General features: G+C 44.5%; 1 protein-coding gene across 1 annotated transcript in view; it reads right to left on the bottom strand.

Moving 5' to 3' along the window:
• LOC140724350 (NACHT, LRR and PYD domains-containing protein 12-like) overlaps positions 1–21,739 on the bottom strand; it is a 32,883-nt gene extending 11,144 nt beyond the window's left edge. The window contains exons 1-5 of the mRNA XM_073038801.1: positions 21,703–21,739; positions 18,671–19,012; positions 16,862–17,028; positions 12,424–12,595; positions 12,253–12,318 (exon numbers count right to left, since the gene is read on the bottom strand). Of these exons, the coding sequence (XP_072894902.1) occupies positions 12,253–12,318; positions 12,424–12,595; positions 16,862–17,028; positions 18,671–19,012; positions 21,703–21,739 (784 nt within the window). The remainder of the gene's footprint in view (positions 1–12,252; positions 12,319–12,423; positions 12,596–16,861; positions 17,029–18,670; positions 19,013–21,702) is intronic.
• Between the last annotated feature and the right edge of the window lie 4,503 nt (positions 21,740–26,242).

Raw genomic sequence — 26,242 nt, forward strand, 5'->3', positions numbered from 1 at the left:
TCTGCTTTGGGCACTTTTAACTCGCACCGGACACTTATAACTTGATTTAAAGCGACATGTGGCTGTTGTGTTTTATTATTTATTGTTGTGTTTATTATTTAGTGTTGCGTTTGTTATGTTATGATTGCACTGTTCCTGGGAAACGCTGTCTCATTCTACCCTGCAGAACTGATGTACGGTTGGAACGACAATAAAGTTTTTGAATCTTGAATATCCTATTGCAATTCTGACTGCACTCCCGTTACAACAACATTTCACTATATTTAAGGCATTGTTTGCCTCATTAACAGAGGATGTTAATGTTGATCTGGTGTGGAACTATGGAGAGCGGGACACTGTGCATTTTGGCCAATCTGCACACTGGGGAGTCACAGGTGTCCACTGCTCTTGCATCAAAACAGGAGCAGAAGACGCGGGAAATACTCAAGTCGGGCAGCGTCTGGGGGAGAATCACACTGAAGTTGCGGATCGATAACCCATCGGAATGACAGGAATGAAAATGGGTAGTTTTCAATCGCAGTGATGGAGGATTGGTGGAAAGATGGAATCTGTGTTAATGGAAGAAGCCACAAGGGTCTGTCTCAGTGATGTACATCGTGTCTGTGGGAGAGGGTGGTGAAGTCTTGGCAACTGCTACTCATCAGTCTTGCTGTGGGGGTGTGGGGCTCTGTCTAATGAGGCCTCCGTCTGTCAGAGTCGACCATGGATGTCCTGCCCCTGCAAGCCGGGACACTCCGATATGGAGAGGAAGCTTCTGCCGATGTAGCAAGCTCCTTCTCTCCATGCATCTGATGTACACAAAGGAACGACATAGACTGACACAGCTTGGCACCAGAGGTGTCGCAGGAGATGCCAGTCTGCGTTGAACACCATTTAACACTGACTCAGGGACTCCAGCTCCAGGCTTTTCCCATTGGGTTTACTCCCAAACTCTTCCCCATGAGGGGTAACAGTTACAAGGCAGTGGAGTTTTGAGATCAGAGTTTTCCTGCTCCTGGGTGAGCTGCCAATCACTGCCGACAAGCCCCATCTGCCCAAAGCGACTGGTTGTAAGGCACGAGTAACCCACCTCTGCCCCTATATCGTCTTGGACCTATTAGTCGTTTATTCTGTATTATTGATAACTACATGTGTCAACAACCTTGTCCTGTATTGCTACAATGATCCCTTCTGTTTCTGGGAAGAGGTCTCCAACTCTGAGCCAGGGGCTCGACACTTCCTTGTCGACATCTAATCGGCTCAGATCGTGGGGATGTCCTCCGTGGGGAGTCAGACTCTTCCATTGGTTAACGTTTTCTACTATTATGATAGCTTCTTCATTTTTATGGGTTATGCATTCATTTACGTTCAGTGATGTGTACCCCTTATCAGATTTGCATATGCGTGCATGGAGTGCTGAATCCTGCTTGCGTTATGACAGTATGTCAATAGAGCTAATTGTGGATTTCAGAAAAGGCGAGATGAGGGAACACGACACACCAGTCCTCACAGAGGGATCTGATGTGGAAAGAGTGAGCAATTCCAAATTCCTGGCTGTCAATATCTCCGAGTATCTAACCTGGACCCAATATATCGATGCAACTACAGAGAAGGCACAACAGTGGCTATATTTCATCAGGAGTTTCCAACATCACTCGAATATTTCTACAGATGTGACTTGCAGAGCATTGGAACTGGCTGCTTCACCGTCTGGTTCACGAGGAACGGAGGAAGGCGCACACTCAACGATTCAGGAGCAACTTCTCCTCTGCCATCTAGTTTCTGACTGGACATTGAACCCATCGATAGTGACTCACTAATCTCTTTTTAAATTTCTATTTCTGCACTACTTATTTAGTTTAATATTTCATATAATCACACAGACATGCACAGTTATATATGTTCAACTTCCAGGCCCTGAAGCCACTTCGCTGCTCAGCCAGATCCACCGTCTGACAGGCCACATGTCTCGCATGGATAACTCCAGGTTACCGAAAGCAGTACTCTACGGAGAACTCTCTCAGGGCAAAAGAGATCGTGGTGCCCCGCGCAGGAGGTACAAGGACCAAATTAAGCAGAGGCTCTCTCAGGTAAATATGGAGGTCAACGAGTGGCAGCCGCTGATCCACGGAAAAGCCAGGAATTCTGTGGAACCCAGAAGAGCGACTGCTGGAAAGAAGAGGGGATGCAAGAAGGATCCAACTACCCAAGCGCCTGCATCCCAGCTGTCCCTCTGTCCCAACTGCTCCCGAGTCCACAGATCCAGAATTGGCCCCGACCGTCACCAACAATCATGTCGTCATCCAGTACCACCACCCCACCCCTCACACACACACACACACACACACACACACACACACACACACACACACACACACACACACACACACACACACACACACACACACACTATTTGGGAAGAGAACAGGATTTAGGGTATGTTTCATGATCATTAATGCTTGGTGGAACCCCGGAATGTCCATGCCCTCAAACCCTTTTGTTCCCCAGATCTGGAGTACCTGGTGCTGCTGTGTAAACCTTTCCGGCTGCCAAGGGAGTTCCCGGCTGTTATTATCACAGCTGTGTAATAACAACATCCCCCAGTTGTGTGTTATTGTCACAGAAGGGAGATGATTTCCTTCAGAAATCAAACCACAAAATTTGTATCAACAGTTCTGTGTGAACAGCACTTGCCGTGTGACCGACTGCTTACATTGCCGGTGATCAGCAGGAGCTCAAGAAATTCAGCTCCGATCTGTGCAAAGTCATCCAGGCAGCGAAACGACAATACAGAGATCGTATTCAGGCACAGCTCTCCACCAACAACACACACAGCTTATGGCAAGCTCTGCACCCCAATGCAGACGTCAGAGCTAAGTGCAGTGGTGCTGCCAACATCGCTGCCTGTCTCCCAGAGGATCTAAGCCTCTTTACGCTCGGTTCGATATCGCCAACACTGAGACCCCGAGGAGAGCCGACAAAGCTACCTGCACATTGGTCATCTCTGAGGCTGAAGTTCGCAGGTGTTTCCCACGAGTGGACAGTCGCAAGCCTGCGGGACCTGACGGCGTCCCAGGGCGGGTACTCAGGATGCGCGCGGCACAACTGGCAGGTGTATTTACGGATATTTTTAATCTCACCCTCTCCCAATGTAGAGTTCCCTCCTGCTTCAAATCATCCACCATTGTTCCTGTACCTAAAAGAACTAAGGCAACATGCCTGAACGTCTGGCGTCCTGTCGCACTCACCTCAATAATAAGCAAATGCTTTGAGAGGCTGGTCAAGGACTGCATCTGCAGCTTGTTACCACCCACACTGGACCCCCTACAATTCACCTACCGACACAGCCGATCAACAGATGACACAACAGCCACTGCTCTGCACACCTCCTTAAACATCTGGAGAAGAGGGATGCTTATGTGAGAATGATGTTATTAGACTACAGTTCAGCATTCAATACCATCATTCCCTCCAGGCTTGACAAGAAGCTCAGAGACCTCGGCCTTCACCCTGCCTTGTGCAGCTGGGTCCTGGATTTCCTGTCCGATCACCAGCAAGTGGTAAGAGTGGGCTCCCTCACCTCTGCCCCTCTGACCCTCAACACAAGAGCCCCTCAGGGCTGAGTCCTAAGCTCCCTTCTTTACTCTCTGTATGCGCATGACAGTGTCGCCACCCACAGCTCCAATCTGCTAGTTAAATTTGCTGAAGATACTATATTTATTGGCCAAATCTCAAATAATAACGAGGCAGCCTACACAGAAGAAGTCACCACCCTGACACAGTGGTGACAAGAAAACAACTTCTCCCTCAATGTCGCAAAAACAAAGGAGCTGGATGCAATGTTGCAAAGACAAGAGGAATGGAGACGGGCTAACCCCTATTGACATCAATGGATCTGGGGTTGAGAGAGTGAACAGCTTTAAGTTCCTCGGCATTCACATCACTGAGGACGTGACGTGGTCTGTACACATCAATTGTGTGGTGAAAAAAGGCACAACAGCACCTCTTTCACCTCAGATAGAACCATAGAACTATAGAACATTACAGCACAGAAACAGGCCTTTTGGCCCTTCTTGGCTGTGCCGAACCATTTTTCTGCCTAGTCCCACTGACCTGCACCTGGACCATATCCCTCCAAACCCCTCTCATCCATATACCTGTCCAAGTTTTTCTTAAATGTCAAAAGTGAGCCCGCATTCACCACTTCATCTGGCAGCTCATTCCTACTCCCACCACTCTCTGCGTGAAGAAGCACCTTCCCCAATGTTCCCTTTAAACATTTCCCCCTTCACCCTTAACCCATGACCACTGTTTTTTTTCTCAAGTCCCGGCAACACCTTTGTAAACCTTCTCTGCACTCTTTCAACCTTATTAATATGCTTCCTGCAATTAGGTGATCAAAACTGCATACAATACTCCAAATTCGGTCTCACCAATGTCTTATACAACCTCACCATTACATTCCAACTCTTATACTCAGTACTTTGATTTATAAAGGCCAATGTACCAAAAGCTCTCTTTATGAGCCTATCTACTTGTGACGCCACTTTTAGGGAATTATGTATCTATACTCCCAGATCCCTCTGTTCTACTGCCCTCCCCAGTGTCCTAACATTTACCTTGTATGTTCTACCTTGGTTTGACCTTCCGAAGTGCAATACCTCACACTTGTCCGCATTAAACTCCATCTGCCATTTTTCAGCCCATTCCCCCAACTGGTCCAAATCCCTCTGCAAGCTTTGAAAACCTTCCTCACTGTCCACTACACCTCCAATCTTTGTTTCATCAGCAAATTTGCTGATCCAATTTGCCACATTCTCATCCAGATCATTGAGATAGATGACAAATAACAATGGACCCAGCACAGATCCCCGTGGCACACCACTAGTCACAGGCCTCCACTCAGAGTAGCAATCCTCCAATACCACTCTCTGGCTTCTTCCATTGAGCCAATGTCTAATCCAATTTACTACCTCTCCATGTATATCTAGCGACTGAATCTTCCTATCTAACCTCCCATGCAGGACCTTGTCAAAGGCCTTACTGAAGTCCATGTATACAACATCCACTGCCTTTCCTTCATCCACTTTCCTGGTAACTTCCTTGATAAACTCTAATAGATTGGTTAAACATGATCTACCACGCACAAAGCCATACTGACTTTTTCTAATAAGTCCCTGTCTATCCAAATACCTGGAGATCCTATCTCTTACTATTCCTTCCAATAATTTACCTACTACCGATGTCAAACATACCGGCCTATAATTTCACGGCTTACTTTTTGAGCCTTTTTTAAACAACGGAACTACATGAGCTATCCTCCAATCCTCTGGCACCAGATCCGTGGATATCGACATAATATTTATCCCAGGGCCACTGCAATTTCAACATTAGTCTCCTTCAAGGTCCGAGGGAATACCCTATCAGGTCCTGGGGATTTATCTACTCTGATTTACCTCAAGACAGCAAGCACCTCCTCTTCTTTAATCTGTATAAGTTCCATGACCTCCCTACTTGTTTGCCTTGTTTCCATAGACTCCATGCTAGTTTCCTTAGTAAATACAGATGCAAAATACCCATTTAATATCTCTCCCTTTTCTTTTGATTCCATACATAACCAACCACTCTAATCTTCAAGAGGATCAATTTTATCCCCTTTTATCCTTTTGCTCTTAACATACCTGTAGAAGTTCTTAAAATTATCGTTCACCCTGACTGCCAAAGCAACCTCATGTCCTCTTTTAGCCCTCCTGATTTCTTTCTTAAGTATTTTCTTACTCTTTTTATACTCCTCAGGCATCTTATTTCCTCCCTGTTGCCTATACATGTTATACATCTCTCTCTTCTTCTTTATCAGAGTTCCAATATCCCTCGATAGCCAAGGCTCCTTGTTCTTATTCATTTTGCCTTTAACCCTGACAGGAACATACAAACTCTGCACTCTCAAAATTTCTCCTTTGAAGGTCTCCCACTTACCAATCACATCCTTGCCAGAGAACAACCTGTCCCAATCTACGATTTTTAGATCCCTTCGCATTTCTTCAAATTTGGCCCTTTTCAGGTTTAGAAACTCAACCCGAGGACCAGATCTATCTTTATCCATGATCAAGTTGAAACTAATGACGTTATGATCACTGGAACGAAAGTGTTCCCTACACAGACTTCCATCACCTGCCCTAACTCATTTGCTAATAGGAGATCTAATATTGCATCCTCCCTAGTTGGTACATCTATATATTGTTTTAGAAAGCTTTCCTGAACACATTTTACAAACTCTAATCTAGACGTTTAACAGTATGGGAGTCCCAATCAATGTGTGGAAAATTAAAATCCTCTACAATCACAAATTTCTGTCTCCTGCAGTTGTCTGTTGTCTCTTTGCAGATTTGCTGCTCCAATTCTCACTGACTATTGGGTAGTCCATAATACAACCCTATTAATGTGGTCATATCTTCCTGTTTCTCAGCTCCACCCATATGGCCTCAGTAGACAAGCCATCTAATCTGTCCTGCCGAAGCACTGCTGTAATATTTTCCCTGACTAGCAAAGCCACCACCCACCCTTCATCCCTCTGTCTCTATCACGTCTGAAACATTGGAACCCTGGAACACTGAGCTGCCAGTCCTGCCCCTCCTGTAGCCAAGTTTCAGTAATGGCTATGATGTCATAATTCCATGTGTCAATCCAGGCCCTCAGCTCGTCTGCCTTTCCCACAATACTCCACGCTTTGAAATATACACACCTCAGAAGATTATTACCAGCACACACAACCTTGCTATTTGTGACTTTGCATGAACTATCAACATCATTTATTTTTACCCCCGTTCCACTATCTGCTCTGGCACTCTGGTTCCCATCGAGTTTAAACCCTCCCCAATGAAACTAGCAAACCTCCCTGCAAGTATATTGGTGCCCTTGTAGTTCAGGTGTAACCCGTCTCTCTTGTACAGGCCCCACCTGCCCCTGAAGAGGTCCCGATGATCTAGAAATCGGAAACCCTGCCCCCTACACCAGTTTCTCAGCCACGTGTTCATCTGCCAGAGAATCGCACTCTTACCCTCACTGGCACGTGGCACAGGCAGCAATCCGGAGATTACTACCCTCTATGTCCTGTTTTTCAACTTCCTACCAAGCTCTCTGTACTCACTCTTCAGGACATCCTGACTCTTTCTACCTATGTCATTGGTACCGATGTGTACCATGACATCTGGCTGATCACCCTCCCACCTCAGAATGCTGTGCAGACGATCAGAGACATCCCTGACCATGGCACCCGGGAGGCAACAAACCATCCGGGAGTCTCTGTCACAACCACAGTATCTCCTGTCTGAACCCCTGACTATGGAGTCCCCTATCACTACCGCTCTCCTCTTCCTCCTCCCTCCGTTCTGCACTGCAGAACCAGACTCAGTGCCAGAGATCCGGCTGCCGCAGCTTGTCCCAGGTAAGCCATCCTCCCCCCCACCCCCAACAGTATCCAAATTGGTATACCTATTTTGGAGGGGAAAGGCCACAGAAGAACCCTACATTAACTGTCCTTTCCCCTTCGCTCGCCTGATGGTAACCCAATTACCTGTGCCCTGTTTCTTAGGTGTAACTACCTCCCGGAAGCTACTATCTATAAACTGCTCAGTCTCCCGAATGATCCGGAGGTCATCCAGCTCCTGCTCCAGTTCCCTAATGCGGTCTGTTAGGAGCTGCAGCTGGATGCACTTCTTGCAGGTATCGTTGTCAGGGACACCGGAGGTCTCCCTGACTTCCCACATCCTGCAAGAGGAGCATTCCAACATCCTGCCTGGCATATTCTCTAGTCTGAACAAAAAAAAAAGAAAAACAGAAAAACAAATGGTTGAGGACGTTTGGGATGGGCCCCTAAATGCTAACGATTTTCTATAGGGGCACCATTTTGTGTATCCTGACTGGCTGCATCACTGCCTGGTATGGGAACTGTACTTCTCTCAATCGCAGGACTCTGCAGAGAGTGGTACGGACAGCCCAGTGCATCTGTAGATGTGAACTTGCTACTATTCAGGTCATTTCGGAGATAGGGGGTAAAAAGTGCCCGAAAGATCATTCTGGACCCAAGTCTCACTAAGCACAAATTGTTCCAGCTGCTACCATCCGGGAAATGGTACCGCAGCGTAAAAGCCAGGACCAACAGGCTCCGTGACAGCTTCTTCCACCAGGCCATCAGACTGATTAATTCACGCTGATACAACTCTATTTCCACAATTGAATACATAAATACAGACTCACTGCACACACTTTACTGTAATCGTGCTGCTGGCGCAGAAAAACAATTTTCACGACATGTGTCCATGATATTAACCCTGATCCTGAAAATTTTTATCTGGCTGTTGTCTCATTTTTTTTAGATCTGTTATTCATCATCCTCATACTGTCCTCGTTCATATCAATCCAAGTGCACTCCAGTGCACATGGGGTTTTCCAGAAATTGCTATTTAAGTTCTTAGTTTTTTGCGTATTTTCCAGATCTGTTTCAGACCAGGATATTTTACCAAAATTATACGTCAATATGGGCACAGTGAGTGTTTACTACCTTTGTTATATTTTTACTGTTCAGCTCTGTTTAGCAGATTTTCTTGATCCTTGATGTAAATTCAAAGTTTGTTCAGCCTTGCAGTAAATTCAGATTTTCTTCAGACTTGAAGTAAATTTGGTTGGAAGGTTTTCCTTTATCACACTATTGTCTATTTTCTTTGCTTATTGATATCCTAAATATCCGTTTCATATTCTGTTGCATTGCATCCCGATGCTCTGTTTGATATTCTACCGGCTCTATTGCTCCTTTCTTTATGTTTAATCATGTTCTGTACTTTTCTAGTCTAAAGTTCATGCTTATATATTTGGAAATTAGTTCCAGTATTTGAATTGTTTGTTTCAGCTTTACTGATGCAAGAGCAAATAATTTCAAATCCTCAATGTATAGCTGTGTCAAGGTATAATTCGTATATTTTTCTGATGAGATACCAGATTTTTATCTCTTTCAGTAAATTATGAGTGGGCTTAAAGCTAGACAAAACCATAGTGGGCTTAGTGAGTCACTCTGGAAAATCCCTCCATTTCTTTTGATAGTGGTCGTTGTTCCTCTGTGGTTGTTAATAGGACGATTATTTTACGTGAATGCTTCATCAGTTCTAGAAATTTCACAAGCATTGTATGACTTTATATATATTTGGAACTTCTTTTAAACACAAGGAACTGAATCAGATGTGTTATTTTTCTGATTGACAATATAACACTGAAAGTTTTCTGCTTTCCACAGCGTTTGAAATAGAATTACATAATCTGTTATCTGTTGTTCAAACCCGAACGGTATTCTGTCTGCTCTCCTGTGAGTATATTGTGGTTATCTAAGTTGTTATCTGAGTTGTTATTAGTTACGAGATGTATGATGCTATAATTTTAGATTTAAAATTGTCTTATTATTATTAAGAGCCAATAATAACATAGTAGGTGACCATTTAGTAGTCTTATAAATGCAGAATAAAGCTGTCATTGAGACTGGTGGTACAGACCTTCAGCCTTTTATATGTTCTGCCCCATGGGAGTATGACAGAGAGGATGTATGAGGTGGTTTGGGGTTCAGTAGCAAGGCTTTGGCTCGGGTTTGTGTCTTGCCAGCTTGATTGAGTTCCTCCAGGAGGTGACAAAGGTGATGGATGAAGTTACACATGGATATTGTCAACTTGTATATTGGTAGAGTGTTTGACAAAGTCCCACATAGGAGGCTCATACAGAATATTAACATGCTTGAGAACTGTGGGGAATTGTCCTGGCTGCCGGGACACAAACTGGGAGAAATGTCTTGGCTGGCGGGTGGTGAATCTGTGAAATTATTGTCATAGACGTCTGAGGAAGACACTTCATTGGATATGTTCCTGATTAGGAACAGCGTCAACGTTTACTGGGATAATGGGGTAGAGAGGAATTGAAGAGCAAATTCACTGAGCCGAATGGCTTAATTCTGCTACAAGGTCTTATGGTTTTAGGGAGCACCTGGAGTATTGTGTTCACTTCTGATTGTCCAGCTCTTGGAAGGATTGGAGAGGGTGCAGAACAGGTTCATCAGGATGTTGCCTGGATTCGGTGACATGTGCTACAAGTAAAGCTTTGATAAACTTGGTTTGTTTATTCTGGAGTTAGAATAGAGATCTGACTGAGGTGTACAAGTTTGAGAGATATGAGTCTGGGTCGACAGCCTGTATTTTGTTTGTTATTTTTTACATATGACTGGTGTCTAATACCAGAGGGTATTTGGTTAAGTTGAGATGGGGTAAATTTACAGCAATTGTGCGTAGTTTTTCAACAGAGTTCTGGGTGCCTGGAATTTACTGTCTGCGTCAACATGGCTTTGTGAAGGGAAGGTCGTGCCTCACGAGGCTAATTGGGTTTTTTGAAGAGGTAACAAAAAGCAATTGATGAAGGTACGGTAGTAGATGTGGTCTACATGGATTTTAGCAAGGCATTTGACAAGGTCCTCACGAGAGACCCATCCAGAAAATCAAGAGGTACGGGATAAGTGGAACCTTGGCTGTTTGGATAAATAATTGGCTTACAGGAAGAAAGCAGAGGGTAGTAGTGGAAGGAAAGTATTCTGCCTGGAGGTCGGTGACTAGTGGAGTGCCGCAGGGATCTGTCCTGGGACCCCTGCTATTTGTGATTTTTATAAATGACCTGGATGTAGAGGTGGAAGAATGGGTGAGTAAATTTGTGGATGACATGAAGATTGGAGGGGTTGTGGATGGAGCTGTAGGTTGTCGAAGGTTACAAGAGGATATAGACCGGGTGCAGATTTGGGCAGAAAAGTGGCAGATGGGGTTCAGTCTGGATAAGTGTGAGGTGATGCATTTTGGAACGACAAACCAGAATGCTGAGTACAAATTTAATCGTTGTTTACTGAAGAGTGTGGATGAACAGATGGACCTTGGGGTTCAAATCCATACATCCCTTAAGGTCGCTGCACGGGTTGATAGGATAGTTAAGAGCTCCTATGGGATGCTAGGCTTCATTAATAGGGGGATTGAGTTCAAGTGTAGAGAGGCCAAGTTGCAAATCTACAAATCTCTGGTGAGACCGCACTTAGAGTATTGTGTTCAATTCCAGTCACCTCATTATAGGAAGGATGTGGAAGCTATGGAGAGGGTGCAGAGGAGATTTACCAGGATGTTGCCTGGTTTGGAGAACAAGTCATGTGAAGCAAGGTTAGCAGAGCTGGGACTTTTCTCTTTGGAGCGTAGAAGGTTGAGAGGGCACTTGATAGAGGTCTAAAAAACTATGAGAGGCATAGATAGGGTGGATTGCTAGAACCTGTTTCCCAGGGCACCAATAGCAAACACTAGAGGACATATGTACAAAGTTAAGGGAGGGAAGTTTAGGGGAGACATCAGGGGTAAGTTTTTTTACAGAGGGTTGTGGGTGCCTGGAACAACTTGCCAGGGATGGTGGTGGAGGCTAAAACATTAAGGGTATTTAAGAACCTCTTGGACAGGCACATGGATGAAAGAAAAATAGAGGGTCACGGGGTAGTGTGGGTTTAGTACTCTTTTTAAAGGAATACATGGGTCAGCACAACATCCAGGGCGGAAGAGCCTGTACTGTGCTGTAGTATTCTAGTGTCTAGAGTCTAGTGACTAGGGTCATGTCGGAGGCAACTATGTTATAGATGCTCCTAGTTATACATGAATGTGCAGGAAATGCAAGGAAATGGTCAATAATATAAGAAAGGAGACCAAAGTATTTTTTTTTCCTTTCCCGGATATATAAAGAGTGGAAAATGGGAGAGGGTCGATATCGGATCACTAGAAACTGCTGCTGTAGTTGCAGTAACGGGTGAAAAGGAAATGCCAGACAAACTCAGTGCAAGTCACTGGCAGAATTCCAAAAGGTAAAGAACATCAGCAAACAGAATTGCGTGTAGTGCTATTACAAAGGAAAAGGGGCTTGGAAGATGAAAGGTCTGAAGATAGAAAAGTCACCTGGACTGGGTCATACAGTGTATCAGGAGCCTGCCTGGGGTGTGTTGGGATTCCCAGAGCGTTAGGACCTGGAGTGAAGGCTTCAGCAGAACCAACAGCTGGATTAATAGAAAAATACAATGTAGAATATTCAGGCTGCAAAGAGAGATTCGTCGAATTGTTACTTGAATCCAGAGATCAGCGAATGATTAATGGCGAATTTTGATTCCCAGGCTTTGCCAAGTCACAGACTAACACTTGAGATGTGGTTTGAACTGTGCATTTCATCACTCACCTATCAGCTGAGTGGGTAATTCCGATAAACCTTGGGCGATGTTCATGTATTCCTGTGGATCAGGACCTGTTTAAATATAAAAGAAATCCATGGAAACAGACTTAAATAATTAAAATAACTAAAATGTTTATCTCGATGTGCCTTTGTGTTTAGTGCGTGGTTTTAACATACCGAGTTCCTGTATTTCCCTCAGTATTCTGTCCAACTTCGGTAACTCAGTCCTCCACATCAGAAAGGATTCCCACATCGCCCTCCGGGCCTGGGAGCCTTTCTCCAACATCAAACTGAGGAAGAGTCTGGAACTCTCTGGCCGGTTTCCCTTCTCTGTCAGTTCAGTGACTTTCTACAAAAGGAAACAGTGGACTTATTGTGGAGCAGACAGACAGACATGGAGAATGTGCAGGAAAGTATCTGTTCATGGCCCCGGTAGCTTCAGAACAGATGCAGCCACTGGGCTGTTGCCTCATCCTCTCTGGGTTCAGTCATTAACAGAGAAACAGTAACTGAAGGAAATTCTAAATCAATAATGTGTAAGAATAAGGATTACGCCCTGCAGTAGATGCAATGTGATTAATTTCCTTGATCTGTCAATGCGCAGCATTACATCAGCAAGATGTGACAACAAGAACGGAAGAGAGGGGAGAGAGAGAGCAAAATCAAATGGATGGCGGGCATCACTGAATCGTGGCTGACAAAAGTTTATAGTTGGGTGCTTAAATCCAAGGATAAATATTGAATCGGAAGGATACGCAGGTAGTTGAAAGTGTTGGGTCAAAGCTGCTGTCATTAAAAATGAAAAGTCCTGAGAAAGAGGTGATGTCGGATTAGACGATGTGGTAAAATGACCCTGAAGGAAATTATATACAGGCATGTTAACAGTAGCCAGGATGTGGCCTACAAATTACAACGGGGGAGAGGAGAGGCATGAAAAAAGGTCAATGCTAAAATTGACACGGGAAGTTTCAATATGCAGGTAGCTTTGGAAAATCAGGTCGGTGCTGAATCCCAAGTGAGGGAATTTATAGAATGCCTATGAGATGGCTTTTGAGAGAAGCCTATGCTTGAGCCCACTATAAGGAAGGCGGATCTGGATTCTGTGTTGTGTATTGCACCAGATTTGATTAGGGAGCTTCAGCTAAATAAACCCTTAAGAGGCAGTGATCATAAAATAGCAGAACTCAGCCAGCAGGTTGAAAGGGAGAAGGTAAAGTTAGAGGTATCAGTGCTACAGTTGAATAAAGGAATTACCTCGGTATGAGAGAGGAACTGGGCAATAATAAATTCGAAAATGACACTAACAGGGACAATAGCAGAGCAGGAATGGCTGAAGTTTCTCAGAGGACAAACAATCACAATGATGAAGAATTATTCTAAAGGGAGGATGATCAACCGTGGCTGATGAGGTAGTCAAAGCAGCACAAAAGCAAAGGAGAGGGCACAGAATATGACAAAATATATTAGAAAGCTGGAGGACTGGGATGTTTTTACAAATCAACAGAAGGCAATTCAAAAACTGTAAATAGAGAAAATATGGAACAGGAAGGCAGGCGAGAGAATGATGTAAAATGGCTTACCAAAACGTCCGTCTGATATATGAAGATTGAAAGAGAGGAGAGTGGATATTGGACCACCGGAAAATGACAGTGGAGAGGTACTGTCAGGGGACAAGGAAATGCCGGAAGGTATTGGTCGGCATTTTGCGTCAGTCCTCACTGTAAAAACACTAGAACGTGCCAGATATTTGAGAATGTCAGGTGGCAGAAGTGAGTGTATTTGCAATTATTGCGGAGAAGGCGCTTGGTAAGCTGAAAGTTCTGAAGATAGATGAGTCCAGATCAACTCACCCGATTGCTTCTGAAGGAGGAGGCTCAAGAGATTGTGGAGACATTAGTAATGATCGCTCAAGAATCACTAGATTTTGGAATGGTTCCGGAGGACTGATCATTTTAAACTATGGGCCAGTTAGTCTGATCAGCGTTTGGGAAGATGTCAGCAGTCGGTAATTGAGGATAAGGTTTCGGGGTATTCGGACGTACATGATAAGAAAAAGACCAACATCCATGGAAGGGAATCTTGCCTGACAGAACTGTTGGAATTGTTTAAGAGAACAGCATGCTGGGTCGACAACGGAGTGTCAGTGCAAATTGTTTACTTGGACTTCCCGAGGACCTTTGACCAGGTGTCCCACATAGACCGATGAAAAAATGGACACATCAGTGGCAATTGGAATGTAGTATAGTGAGCTACATGGCCATATACTTTAGCAGAAATAATGAAGACGTAGACTATTTTTGAATCTGGGAGAAAATTCAGAAATCGGAGTTGTAAAGAGTCTCTGGAGACCTGGTGCAGGATTCCGTGCAGTTTGAGTCTGTGTTCGGAAAGGCAAATACAATGCTAGCATTCACTTCGAGAGGATCAGAATATAAGAACAAGCACTGGCCAGACCGCACTCGCATATTTTGATCCCCTGATCAGATGAGTTAACAGTTGTGAAAGAAATTTAACCAGTAAAGCAGACGTCTCCAGATTATGAATTTATAGATCAGCATCATATTTACAGATTCTTGCCTTTGGATAATGCCTGTGTGATTCATTACAGACAGCGCCAATGAATCCCAAAGAGAACAGAGTTACTCACGGGTGTAACACACTTGATTTTCTAATACCACTCATGGCAGAATAGGTCAGTTCTAGGACAAGACAATCACTGTTTGTGAGCTCCAAGGAGAGTGACCTGAAATGGTGTGTCCCTGTCTCTCATTAGTCAGATATTCAGCAAGTTAGCAGTTTTTTTTTTTGTTTGCCCCTTCCCTTTCAGGAAATCCTATTGATCTTCTTCCCTTTCAGGACAACCTGTTGATTTCTTGGGATCATGAGATATCAGCCAGTCAGCAGATTTATGTTTTGTGCTTTCTTCTGCACTTTTAGATCAAACTATTGATGTTTGTGGTCATAAGATATCAGCTTTGTGCGTGATCTTTCACATCTAATCAATCTCAGAGTTTTTCGAGGAAGTTACCAGGAAAGTTGATGAAGGCAAGGTTGTGGATATTGTCTACATGGACTTCAGCACGGTATTTGACAAGGTCCCGTATAGGAGGTCGGTCTAGAAGATTCAGTTGCTTAGCATTCAAGATAAAGTAGTAAACTGGATGAGACACTAACTTTTTGGAAAGAATCCGGAGTGTCACTATAGACTGTTGCATTTCTGATTGGCGCCTGTATCTCGTGCAGTGTCAGGGGGATCGGTGCTGTGCCTGTTGTTGTTTGTCATCTATAGCAATGATCTGGATGAAATTACGGTTAACAGCATCAGCAAATTTGCTGTTGACTCCAACATTTGGAAGGTGCAGTGGACAAAGAGGAAGATTACACGAGCTTGCAGTGAGGTCTGGACCAACTGGAGAATGCGCTTAAACGGGGCCGATGCAATTTAATGCAGGCAGGTGCAAGATGTAGCACTTTGGATGGACCAATCAGGGTAGATCTTACTGAGAGACCGGTAGAACAAAGTGATCTGGGAATACAGGTACATAAGCCATTAAAAGTGGCAGCAAACGTTGATAGGCTCTGAAAGAAAGTTTCTTAGCGCATTAACCTTGGTAAATGAAAATATCGTGTACGATATGATGTTGTATAAGACGTTGGAGAGGCCTATGGAGAGACAGATGGAAATAAGTTTGAAACAGTACAGAAAAAACATTACAAGGATGTTACCTGGACTGGAAGACCTAAGTTATAAGAAAAGAGTGAACTGATGAGGACTTTATTCATTGGAACATGAAAGACTGAGCGGAGATTTGATAGAAGTGTACACAATTACATTGGGATATAGGTAGGATAAATGCAAGCAGGCATTTTGTACTGAGGTAAAGAGGTACTACAACAAGAGATTTTCACTAAAGGCTGAAAGGTGAAAAGTTCAACGGGTACAAAGGTGAAACCGGTTTACTCAGAGTGTGGTGAGAGTGTGAAACTAGCTAGCAGGGCAAGTAGTGCAAGTGGTTTAAAGAATTCTGAAAAGATGCATGCGTAATGAGCGTATAGAGCGCCATGGCCCAGTGCAGGTCAATGGGAATAAGTAGATTCTGTAGTCTGGCATGGAATAGATGGGCCAAAAGGCCTGTTTCTGCACTGTACTTTGCTGTGACTATGACAAGTCAGCCACACATTGTTTGGGAACTCACGGAGCCAAGACAAGCTGTGGTTAGCTGGTTTCCCTGCCTCAGGTACCGCAGTGAAGCCGGTTGGCCCAATTGACAGTTTAATACTCATCCTGGATTAATGAGATGAGGTGAAGCTACCCGACGGTTCAGCCAAGATTTGAAATTAGTTTCAGACCGAATGCCTTTTGGAAGTCCAGATATGCAGCCACTGCTCTTACTTCACACTGATAAATACAGCAGGTGATACAAGAAAAGGTGATGCTAAACCTGCAGTTCCCAGTGCTCCCCACCTTAAAAACTGAAACCAGATCTGCGAGAGACAAGTCAGAGATCAAAGTCTCCATTCACAAGTGGATCTCCTAAAACGTGCAGGAGATTAATGTTGATCACTATTCCCTCTGATAGCAGCAGATCAGTGACAATACACGAACTGCACTCACCTCATTTTCTTCTCTACTGAAATGTCCCTCCTTTGTCAACATCCAACCCAATCTCTCAACCTTTTCTTCAATTGCTTGTTTGAGTCTGTCTCTGTAGAACTTTGTCAGTTGGTACAGTCGATATTCCTCCCCCTGTGCCAGGAGGTCGGAGATTGTAAACTCTGGCTCTGTGAATATAAAAAGGAAAATGTAGGCTTGAACTCAGATATCCCTCGTCTCCACCGCTCTCACCCAACTCAACAAAAAACCGTGTCTTGAACCTGCCTACAGATACAAAACTGGATTAATTCTCCATCTCCAACACCATCACACTGAGCACGGAGTCCCCCTACGGCTGTGTGCACAGACCACTGCTGTTCACTCTGCTGACCCACGACTGTGCTGCAACACACAGCTCGATCCACATCATCAAGTTCGCCAATGACATGACCGTGGTGGGTCTCATCAGCAACAACGACGAGTCAGCTTACAGAGAGGAGGTGCAGCGGCTATCGGACTGGTGCAGAGCCAACAAACTGTCTTTGAATGTGAACAAAACAAAAGAGATGGTTGTTGACTTCAGGAGGGCACGGAGTGACCATTCCACTGAAGATCGACGGCTCCTTGGTAGAGATCGTTAAGAGCAACTATTTCCTTGGTGTTCATCTAGCGGAGAATCTCACCTGGTCCCTCAACACCAGCTCCATAGCAAAGAAAGCCCAGCAGCGTCTCTACTTTCTGTGAAGGCTGAGGAAAGTCCATCTCCCACCCCCCATCTTCATCACATTCTACAGTGGTTGTATTGAGAGCATCCTGAGCAGCTTCACTATTGCCTGTTTCGGAAACTGCACCATCTCAAATCGCAAGACCCTGCAGCGTATAGTGAGGTCAGCTGAGAAGACCATCGGGGTCTATCTTCCCGCCATCATGGACATTTACACCACACGCTGCATCCGTAAAGCCAGCAGTATTATAAAGGATCCATGCACCCCTCATACAATCTCTTCTCCCTCCTGCCATCTGGGAAAATGCACCAAAGCATTCGGGCTGTCACGACCAGACTTGTTAAAAGTTTCTTCCCCCAAACTATCAGACTCCTCAATACCCAGAGCCTGGCCTGACACCTTACTGCCCTATTGTCACGTATATTATTTATTGTAATGTCTGCACTGTTTTGTGCACTTTATGCAGTCCTAGATAGGTGTGTAGTTTAGTGTAGTTGTTGTGTGTTTTTTTTTTTCTTTTTCTCTGTTGTTTTTTTTTTACGTAGTTCAGTCTAGTTTTTGTAATGTGTCATGTAACACTATGGTCCTGAAAAGCGACTCATTTTTACTACGTACTGTATCAGCAGTTATGGTCGAAATGGCAATAAAAAAGTGACTTGACTTGACTTGAATGTAACACTTGCCTTAAAGCCTACCCAACAATGTTCTAGGCATTACGTAATAGAAGGACCACATTTAATAAAAACCAGTCCATTCCCCATCCGACCCATTCACCTATTTAAATTTGGATGGGCATAAATGTTGGGACTGTCGGTAATATTCGCTTCCCGGAGATACTCTCTCAATCCTGGCGAATACATTTCCCCTGATTCACATCCCGGAAACACTCTCCTCATCTGGACAGCTGCATTTCCTCCAATTCACATCCTAGAAATCCTCAGAGCAGGTAGTACATTTCCTGTAGTGGGGTAACGGCTGCCCAGTGCACCACATGTACCACACCCACACATTTTCCCTCTCCTCTGACCAACCCTCCAACAAGGCCTCACCTTTACCCTCCATCCTACCGCATTCTGTGAGCACATCACCCTCATATTTCACTCACCTGCTCCTTCTTGGGGACTTGACAGTTCTGTGTTCAATGAGCTTCCGAGCCGACAGGCAGTCGCCTCACTTGTGCTGGTTCCAGGGTCCTGATCGGTGTCTCTGACGTCACCGTCTCTGGGCTGACAGGCAGTCGCCTCACTTGTGCCGGTTCCAGGGTCCTGATCGGTGTCTCTGACGTCACTGTCTCTGGGCTGAATTTTCTCCTCCTTCTCTGCGGCCGGACCGCATTCCATTGGGACATCGCTCTCAATCTGACCCTGCGTTGGTACCTTGCTTCCCGAGTCCCGATCATCTTCCCTCGACGATCTGCCTGGTAAAATCCTCTTCAGTACGTTCCGTACTAGTTTCAATTTTCCACATGAAATAAATAATGAATTGCACGTTATACAAGTATGATTTAGATCTGAGCAAAACTGATTCAGATTGCAATGGAGCCGAGAATCTGTGTTGTGACCAGATTTGGAGTGGAACTGTGCTGGTTAATATGAACTGTACACCCTGTCAGGTGACCATCCCGATAAGCCGGTGACTGGACATATTTACTCCCAGTAAAATAGCACGGTAATACCAATCACAGCAGTTGAACGCACGGATGACCACGGGATCATAATGCACCGATGTCCGGTGATCCTGGGAAATATCACTGTGATTATCTTCCACAAGCTAAAATCTCCCTCGGTCACTAACTGTCCAGTAGTCTGTGTCACACAAAGACCAGCAACGGGATTACACATGGTCCAGTCTGCTGGATCACACATTCTCCAGTTGCTTTGTCACACAAGGCGCTGGAGACTGGACAAGGGGACTGGAGTTGCTTTCTCCAGTCCCCTTGGTCACAGGCTGACCGTTCCCTTGAGACGCACGTTGTCCAGTCCCCTGGGTCGCAGGCTGACCATTCCCTTGAGATCTATGCTGACCTCTCCCCTGGTTCCCATCTTATCCCCCACCTACTGATCATCATGTAACAACTATGCATGTCATTGGCAAAGTCTTGGTTATAGAGCTTTGTGTGTAGTTGCAGTTGCTCATCTATAGGATGGAGGTGATGAAGCTGGAAAGTGTGTAGTGAAGAATGAACACTACGGTACTGGGCTAGGGTGTTGTTTTTTGTGTTATATGGTTGGGCTGGGGCAGCTTGCCCTGGAGCTCAGGAGCTTGAAGGGAAACCTCACACACACACACACACACACACACACACACACACACACACACACACACACACACACACACACACACACACACACACACACACACACACACACACACACACACACACTAATCAGGGGTGCAGATAGGGTAGATGGTCACAGTCTTTTTGCCCGGGTAAGGGTGTCTGAGACTCGAGGGCAGAGATTTAAAAGGGACCAAAGGGGCATTTTTTCACGTGGTGGCTGATGGGTATAAATTACATGCATCCAGAGGAGGCCGCAAACACAAATAAAATTACAAAATTGAGAGCATGTGGGCAGGAAAAAGGGGAGAAGAAGTTTACGAGGGAAATTTGGGAAAACTGCAGGGAAATGAGACATTTAGATCAGCATGAATTATATGGGCCGAAGGACCGTTTCCAGGCTGGAGCATCGTTTTTATTCCAGCTGGAATCTCAGATTTGAGCACAATCACAATGTCTACAGGTGACAGAGACATTTGGTCATTGGTTATGCCGGGCTTCCCAGCCAAGATCCTGGGAATTTAAATTCAGGTAGAAGATCATATCAAGAGGGAAATATTTAGAAACTCAGGGTCACCATTTCTCCACAGCCCAGACATTCACTGGGGTGTTTAAAACTCCGAAGCAGATCACAAATGTATCTACAATGAGCTGCCTCCTGATCCTCAGCCATTCCAGCACCGGCAATGATCTCCGCTCCGCTACAGAAAACAGATTTCGGTGACACCCCTCCTCCTTTGCGTAGCAGGCAAGAAAAACCAGGGGGAGTTGGTAGCTTTCCTTCCAAAACCTGAAATGCTGTGTTATCATAGAATCTCGGAAATCCCGGAAATGCTCCTATCATCTGCTTCTGAATTTATAAATGAAAGTTGAAGATGTCTTACATTTCAGGGCCTGTCTGGAGGTGAAATGGTCCCTGACCCTGAACATTTACATAAACGACAAGATCGCTGTCACATTCCTGTCTGTGTTTCACTCACGACCACCTGATTCAGGAGCCCCTGCTCCTTTCACTCAGCTGAAGCTTTGTATGATGAGCGGAGTGATTCGACCATTACTGGTGTCAGGTCCCTGCGCTGGAACTGTTGGATTGATCAATTGCTCAAGGCCGCTTTACAGTGGGATAAATGACATTGCTTGATGAAACTTTTCTATGCACTGTTAACAACTCTGTCAGTTATTTTTCCACCTGAACTATTGTGTACAAACGCGATAAAAGTTTAATTCAAAGATCCCTGTGATCATACCTTTGTCCATTCTGATTCTGACTGGCGATTGCTGATTGTCGTCGTCTTGTTTACACTTTGGTCGCTCTGAAGGACAGCTCCACCTGCTGGTGATGCTCTAAATTTCACAACAAGCAGACAGTAAGTCAGAGAGTACGACTACTTTGCAAATATGACAGTATTTCCATCCCCTGCAGCATTTGGCATGGGGTCCAAACATTCCCTGTTAGTAACCACTTCCACACCATATCTGTCCACTGATACCTGGCGCATCTACTGACAGAGTCACAGAGCAATAAAATCCAAATTCAGAGCGTTCAGCCCAACGAGACAATGCCAACCACAGTGCCCACTGAGATGGTCACAATTTCCTGTGATGGGGCCATCTCCCTTCTGGCCTCTTCACTCCATCTACACACCCCAACTGCTTTTTGAATTATGCAACTGCACCTGGCTCATCCACTTCCTCTGGCTGTTTCCTCCACATGATCCCCAACATCTGCATGAATCCGCTGCTGATCAGATTGGCTTTGCAATCTCTTTACCAGTCCCTGTCCATTTAGATCCCCTAGATGCAACGATAATCTTCTCTGTGAACAGCAACTACTAATGTTGTGCATTCTGCAAACTTACCTGTCAAGTAATCCTTGTGCAACCGCATCCAAATCATTGCTATAAAATAACGAATATCAAAGGTCCCAATTTGTAGCCTCACGGCACACCCGCTATTTACTCGCCTCCATTGCGAGGAGAAAACTTCAACCACCACTCTTTGCTTGCTACCTTGAAGCTAATTTTGAATACATCCAATTTGCTCTCTCCGGACAGCATGGGACCTGATCACCGAGACCAAGCTGTCATGTGACACTTTGTCAAAGGCTTTACTGAAGTCCCATGCACAACATCCATGGGAACATAACTTTGAATTCCACCTCTGCTTAATGTCACGTTCACAGGTTCTGACAATGTAATTAGCAGAAAAGTACTTGATGAGGCCAAGGTATGTCAATGTAAACTATGGTTTGCCATGTGCTAGTTCGGACTGAATAAAATGCGGTGTTGGGATATTTTGCTTTATAAATGGTCTGTTCTCAGCAGAGGCCTGCGCGACGATATATTCGAGGGTAAGTACCGGTATATCACTGCGGATTGCAATAGCCAATGGGATCAAGGGCATGTTGCTGCAGTTCATGGTAATTCCACATTTCTACAATCACTACAACACGACACATTTGGGGCTTCTTATAAAGGGAGGAAATTGTCAAGGCATTTTAAGATGATTATAACGAAACAAGGAAACATCAGAACTAACCAAAAGCTTCTTCAGATGATGCAGCACCTTCAAATGAGCAAACACTCAGAGAATGTGAGTGACTGTAAAGAGCTGGGCTACTGAAAGCACATTACCAGACTTGGAGTGATTGCAACTGGGTCTGACCGAGGCATTCCACCTATTTCGTACCTTCCTTTGTAAAGATATGTAATGTTTACAGGACCAGTGTTCGAGTGAATGAGACTCACCAAACTTTCTCCTGACTGAATCAATGAAAACTCTGAGTCAGAGGGTTCTCTTCAGTTGGTACTCTCAGTCCTCAGGCTGGTTCACTTGTCGCTGTTCCCTCGTTCTCATTCGTGGCTTTCCAACTGTGGGCTTTTCTTCCAATAAATCTCTCACCGCAGGTCTAACTTTAACCAGAGAGATAATGAAGCACATTAACAATACAAAGGAGAAAAAATATCTGTGGTCAATTTTTTCAAAAGCGAATCTCACTGAAATTTAAACACTGAAGACAAATAAAGGATCTCATGGAACAAATCTGTAATTGTCCCTCACACGTCACAAATCCTGATACGAGATACGAAGGACTCATTATTCAGTCATGATAAGATATCAGAGCAGAATGAAGTGATTCAGTCCATCGAGTCCCCTCCATCATTCAATCATGGTTGATCTTTTTTTTCGCCCCAATGCCATTTTCCTGCGTCCTCTTATAAAGTGCTGGAAACTCGGTACAGCAGATTGCATCTGTGGAAAAAGACACTGTGGAAGACCCAGTATATGAACTGGGATTATCCAGGATGATGCGTGATATGCTGAACGCTTAATTGCGCAATTTGGCCCAGATCACATCCTTGCTCATACCTATAATGGGGGAGGTACTACACCCAGTGTTCTGAAAAGGTAGTAATAGTGATTATCGGGGCATTAGTAGTGATATTTCGAGAAACGAAAACGAAAAGCTCTTGAATTTATAGTAAATGGACCTTCTATGTATTCGCTGCTCAACGTTAGTTCTGTATTGTTAAGCACCTGAGCGTCTTTGCCTCACAGTACCCTCCCACGGACAAGGCGAAATTATTATTATTTTTTCTTGCGTTATTCATTACTATTTCCTGGATACAGAGAGGCTCCCGGTGAAACAGTTTCGTTCACTCTATTGATTTTTAACATCTCCTCTATAACAGTAAGCACGATAATGTACCATATTCAATCGTGATTAATATGCATAGAATGTAACGTTGGTCCATCTCCAATGTTCCCTCTAATGACTATTTTTTGCAGCTGCGTGGATCAACCATTGCTCTGAGCCGGGAATTTTCACACGGACTGAGAAAAGCACAACATCGTAGATGTGTCCTCTTTTGTAAATGCAACTATGAATATTTAAGGATGAAGACAGACAAGAGAAAAAAATTCTTTTGATTTTAATTACTAATTAAAAGGACAGGATAAAAATGCAGTACAACAAAGAAAAACTTTCAGGTTTCATAAACGTTTATCCGGCAGTGTTTAATTCCATCTGCGCTGCAACAAAGGCTCCGTTCGCGGGAGCATTTTGGTTACACAGACGCGCAGTTTAGAGGGACAGTGACGGGTCTCTCTCTCCAGATTATCCCCAATTTATAACAGTGTTTTGTCCACTGCCTTGTCAGCGACAGGCTGTTGTTACAAACATGCAAATCATCAACAATCAGGCCCAGATCTCATCCGTGTTCGTATTCGAGATGGGTGAGGGTTTGCCTAAATGCACTAAATGGACTCTTTGTTAGGTACAACTCTGTACCAGCTCATTAATACGAATCTGTTAATCGTCTGCCTGCAGCTCAAAGCACAAACACATGCAGATATGGTCAACGGGTTCAGTTGTTATTCAGGCCAAACATCCGAAGAGGAAATAAATGTGATGTAGGTGACGTTGACCGTGGAGTGATGGCTGGTGCCAGACCGGGTGGTCTGAGTGTTACGGAAACTGATCAGCAGCTTGGATTCTCAAGTATAAATCTCTCGGTGTACTGAGAATGGTCCGGAATCAAACCAAAGGAAAATCCAGTGAACAGCGGTTCTAAAGGCCGCGTTAATGAGAGAACTCAGTGAGATTGGCAGACTGATTAAATCCGACAGGAAAGCGGCAAGAACTCAAATAACCATGCACTCCAACAGCGGAGTGCAGGAGAGCGTCACTGAGCACCTAACATAGAATTTGGACGGGGTGCAGCCGCAGTAAACCCCGAGCATTCACTCAGTGTCACATCATTAGGTACAGGGGGTACTTAAAAATGTGCCCACTAAGTGTAGACTTCCATACTTTTATCAACTGTCAGTGAGATTTAGGAATTTTTATCCTAAATATCACTTCTAGATATATAAAGTATTTGTTAAAAAAAACACACACAAACAGAATAAAACACACATATTTGTTAATCCACGCAACCCTAAGGACAATATTGAACTGATAGAAACAAGAGCATTACTAGGGAGACCAGTGGGCGTAATAAAGCACCATAGCATTTCCCCTATGACCCTGTCCTTACCTGGTGCTGGGCTCCTGATTCTGTTTCCAGCGAATCCGAGCATCTGAATTTTATGTCCCTACCAGTAAGTGAACACACCTGAGCAATTTTCAGTTGATAACACGCTCATAAACCTGAACTTCAGTCTATTCAGCATGTAACGCCACCCCTTGTTCCACAACGCTTGTGTTAAACCACATAAAAGCTTAATTTGCATGAACAAGTCACTCTTAAAAGCGGTCTGACCCAGAATTAATACTACAGTGCAAGCGGTGCAGTAATTTCCTCTCTCCAGAATACTTTATCTGCTCTGGAGAGGAATCGCAACCCGCATCCTGGTCCGGTTGGGTTGGCGTCGTCACTTCAATTTATTGTACCAGTTAGGGCCAGTTTATTGTCAGATTATAAACTCCAGCGACAGCTCAGGGCAAAGATCACTGTGGGTTTATTGCACAGAGACAGCAGAAGGAAGGGCGCTCTCAACTCTGATGGAATATTATGTATTTGGAATAATGATCTCTTTTGAACAGGAGGCATTCCTTTTCTCCAGATTTAACTGTGACCCCTCTGCCTGGAGCAGACTTCAAGGTCACCCCGTTTATAACGAGCCATCTTTAACAGTTGTCCGCAGTTGGACCATTGCAGTAATGGGCCGACTGGAGAGCAGCTTGTCCCGAGATAACCATCTCCCAGAGATAACTACCGGTCAATGTCGACAGCGAGATATGGACGCCCTTCTCCTTCAGCTTATTGCTCACTTACTGGAAACAAGTTACCACATCAGAGTAGCAATCATATGGAATTATCATCATATCCCGCTGGCGAATTTGCCTGGCAACCCGTTTACTTCACACATACATCCACCAACTTCGCATTTATTTTAAAGGAACTTGTACCGTTCCTCGTCAGAGAACGATGGGTAAAAACATTAATTTCACTGCGTTTCTTCTCTGTCAGAGTGTGCTGCTGGTATGTTGAATTAGTAACAGAACATTCGCCCCCTCAGTCCTGTTCCGTCATTCTCTGTGATCACAGGGGACTGTGATCTCAGTGACCCATCCCTGCCACCACCTCGACCAATTCACTCCCTTGCCTGTCAAAAATCTCTCCGCTGCGGAATTAAACTGCGGAAAATAATCCCTGCTTCTCGTTTCCTTTGAGGAAGAGAATTCAAACACACACACAAGCTACACCACATAGGGTGTGGAATCGTAACAGGACATTCACTCCCTCATCCTGTTCCGCCATTCTCTATGATCACAGCTGGACTGAGAACTCAGTGACACATACAGAATAATCGAGCACACAGATCGGTAATCCGCGCGATTTCAATGGTAATGTTGATATGGTATAAACATTAGAAGTACTGCCGTTACAAGTA

Source organism: Hemitrygon akajei, unplaced genomic scaffold, assembly GCF_048418815.1.
Source record: "Hemitrygon akajei unplaced genomic scaffold, sHemAka1.3 Scf000194, whole genome shotgun sequence".
In the NCBI taxonomy this organism is placed as follows: domain Eukaryota; kingdom Metazoa; phylum Chordata; class Chondrichthyes; order Myliobatiformes; family Dasyatidae; genus Hemitrygon; species Hemitrygon akajei.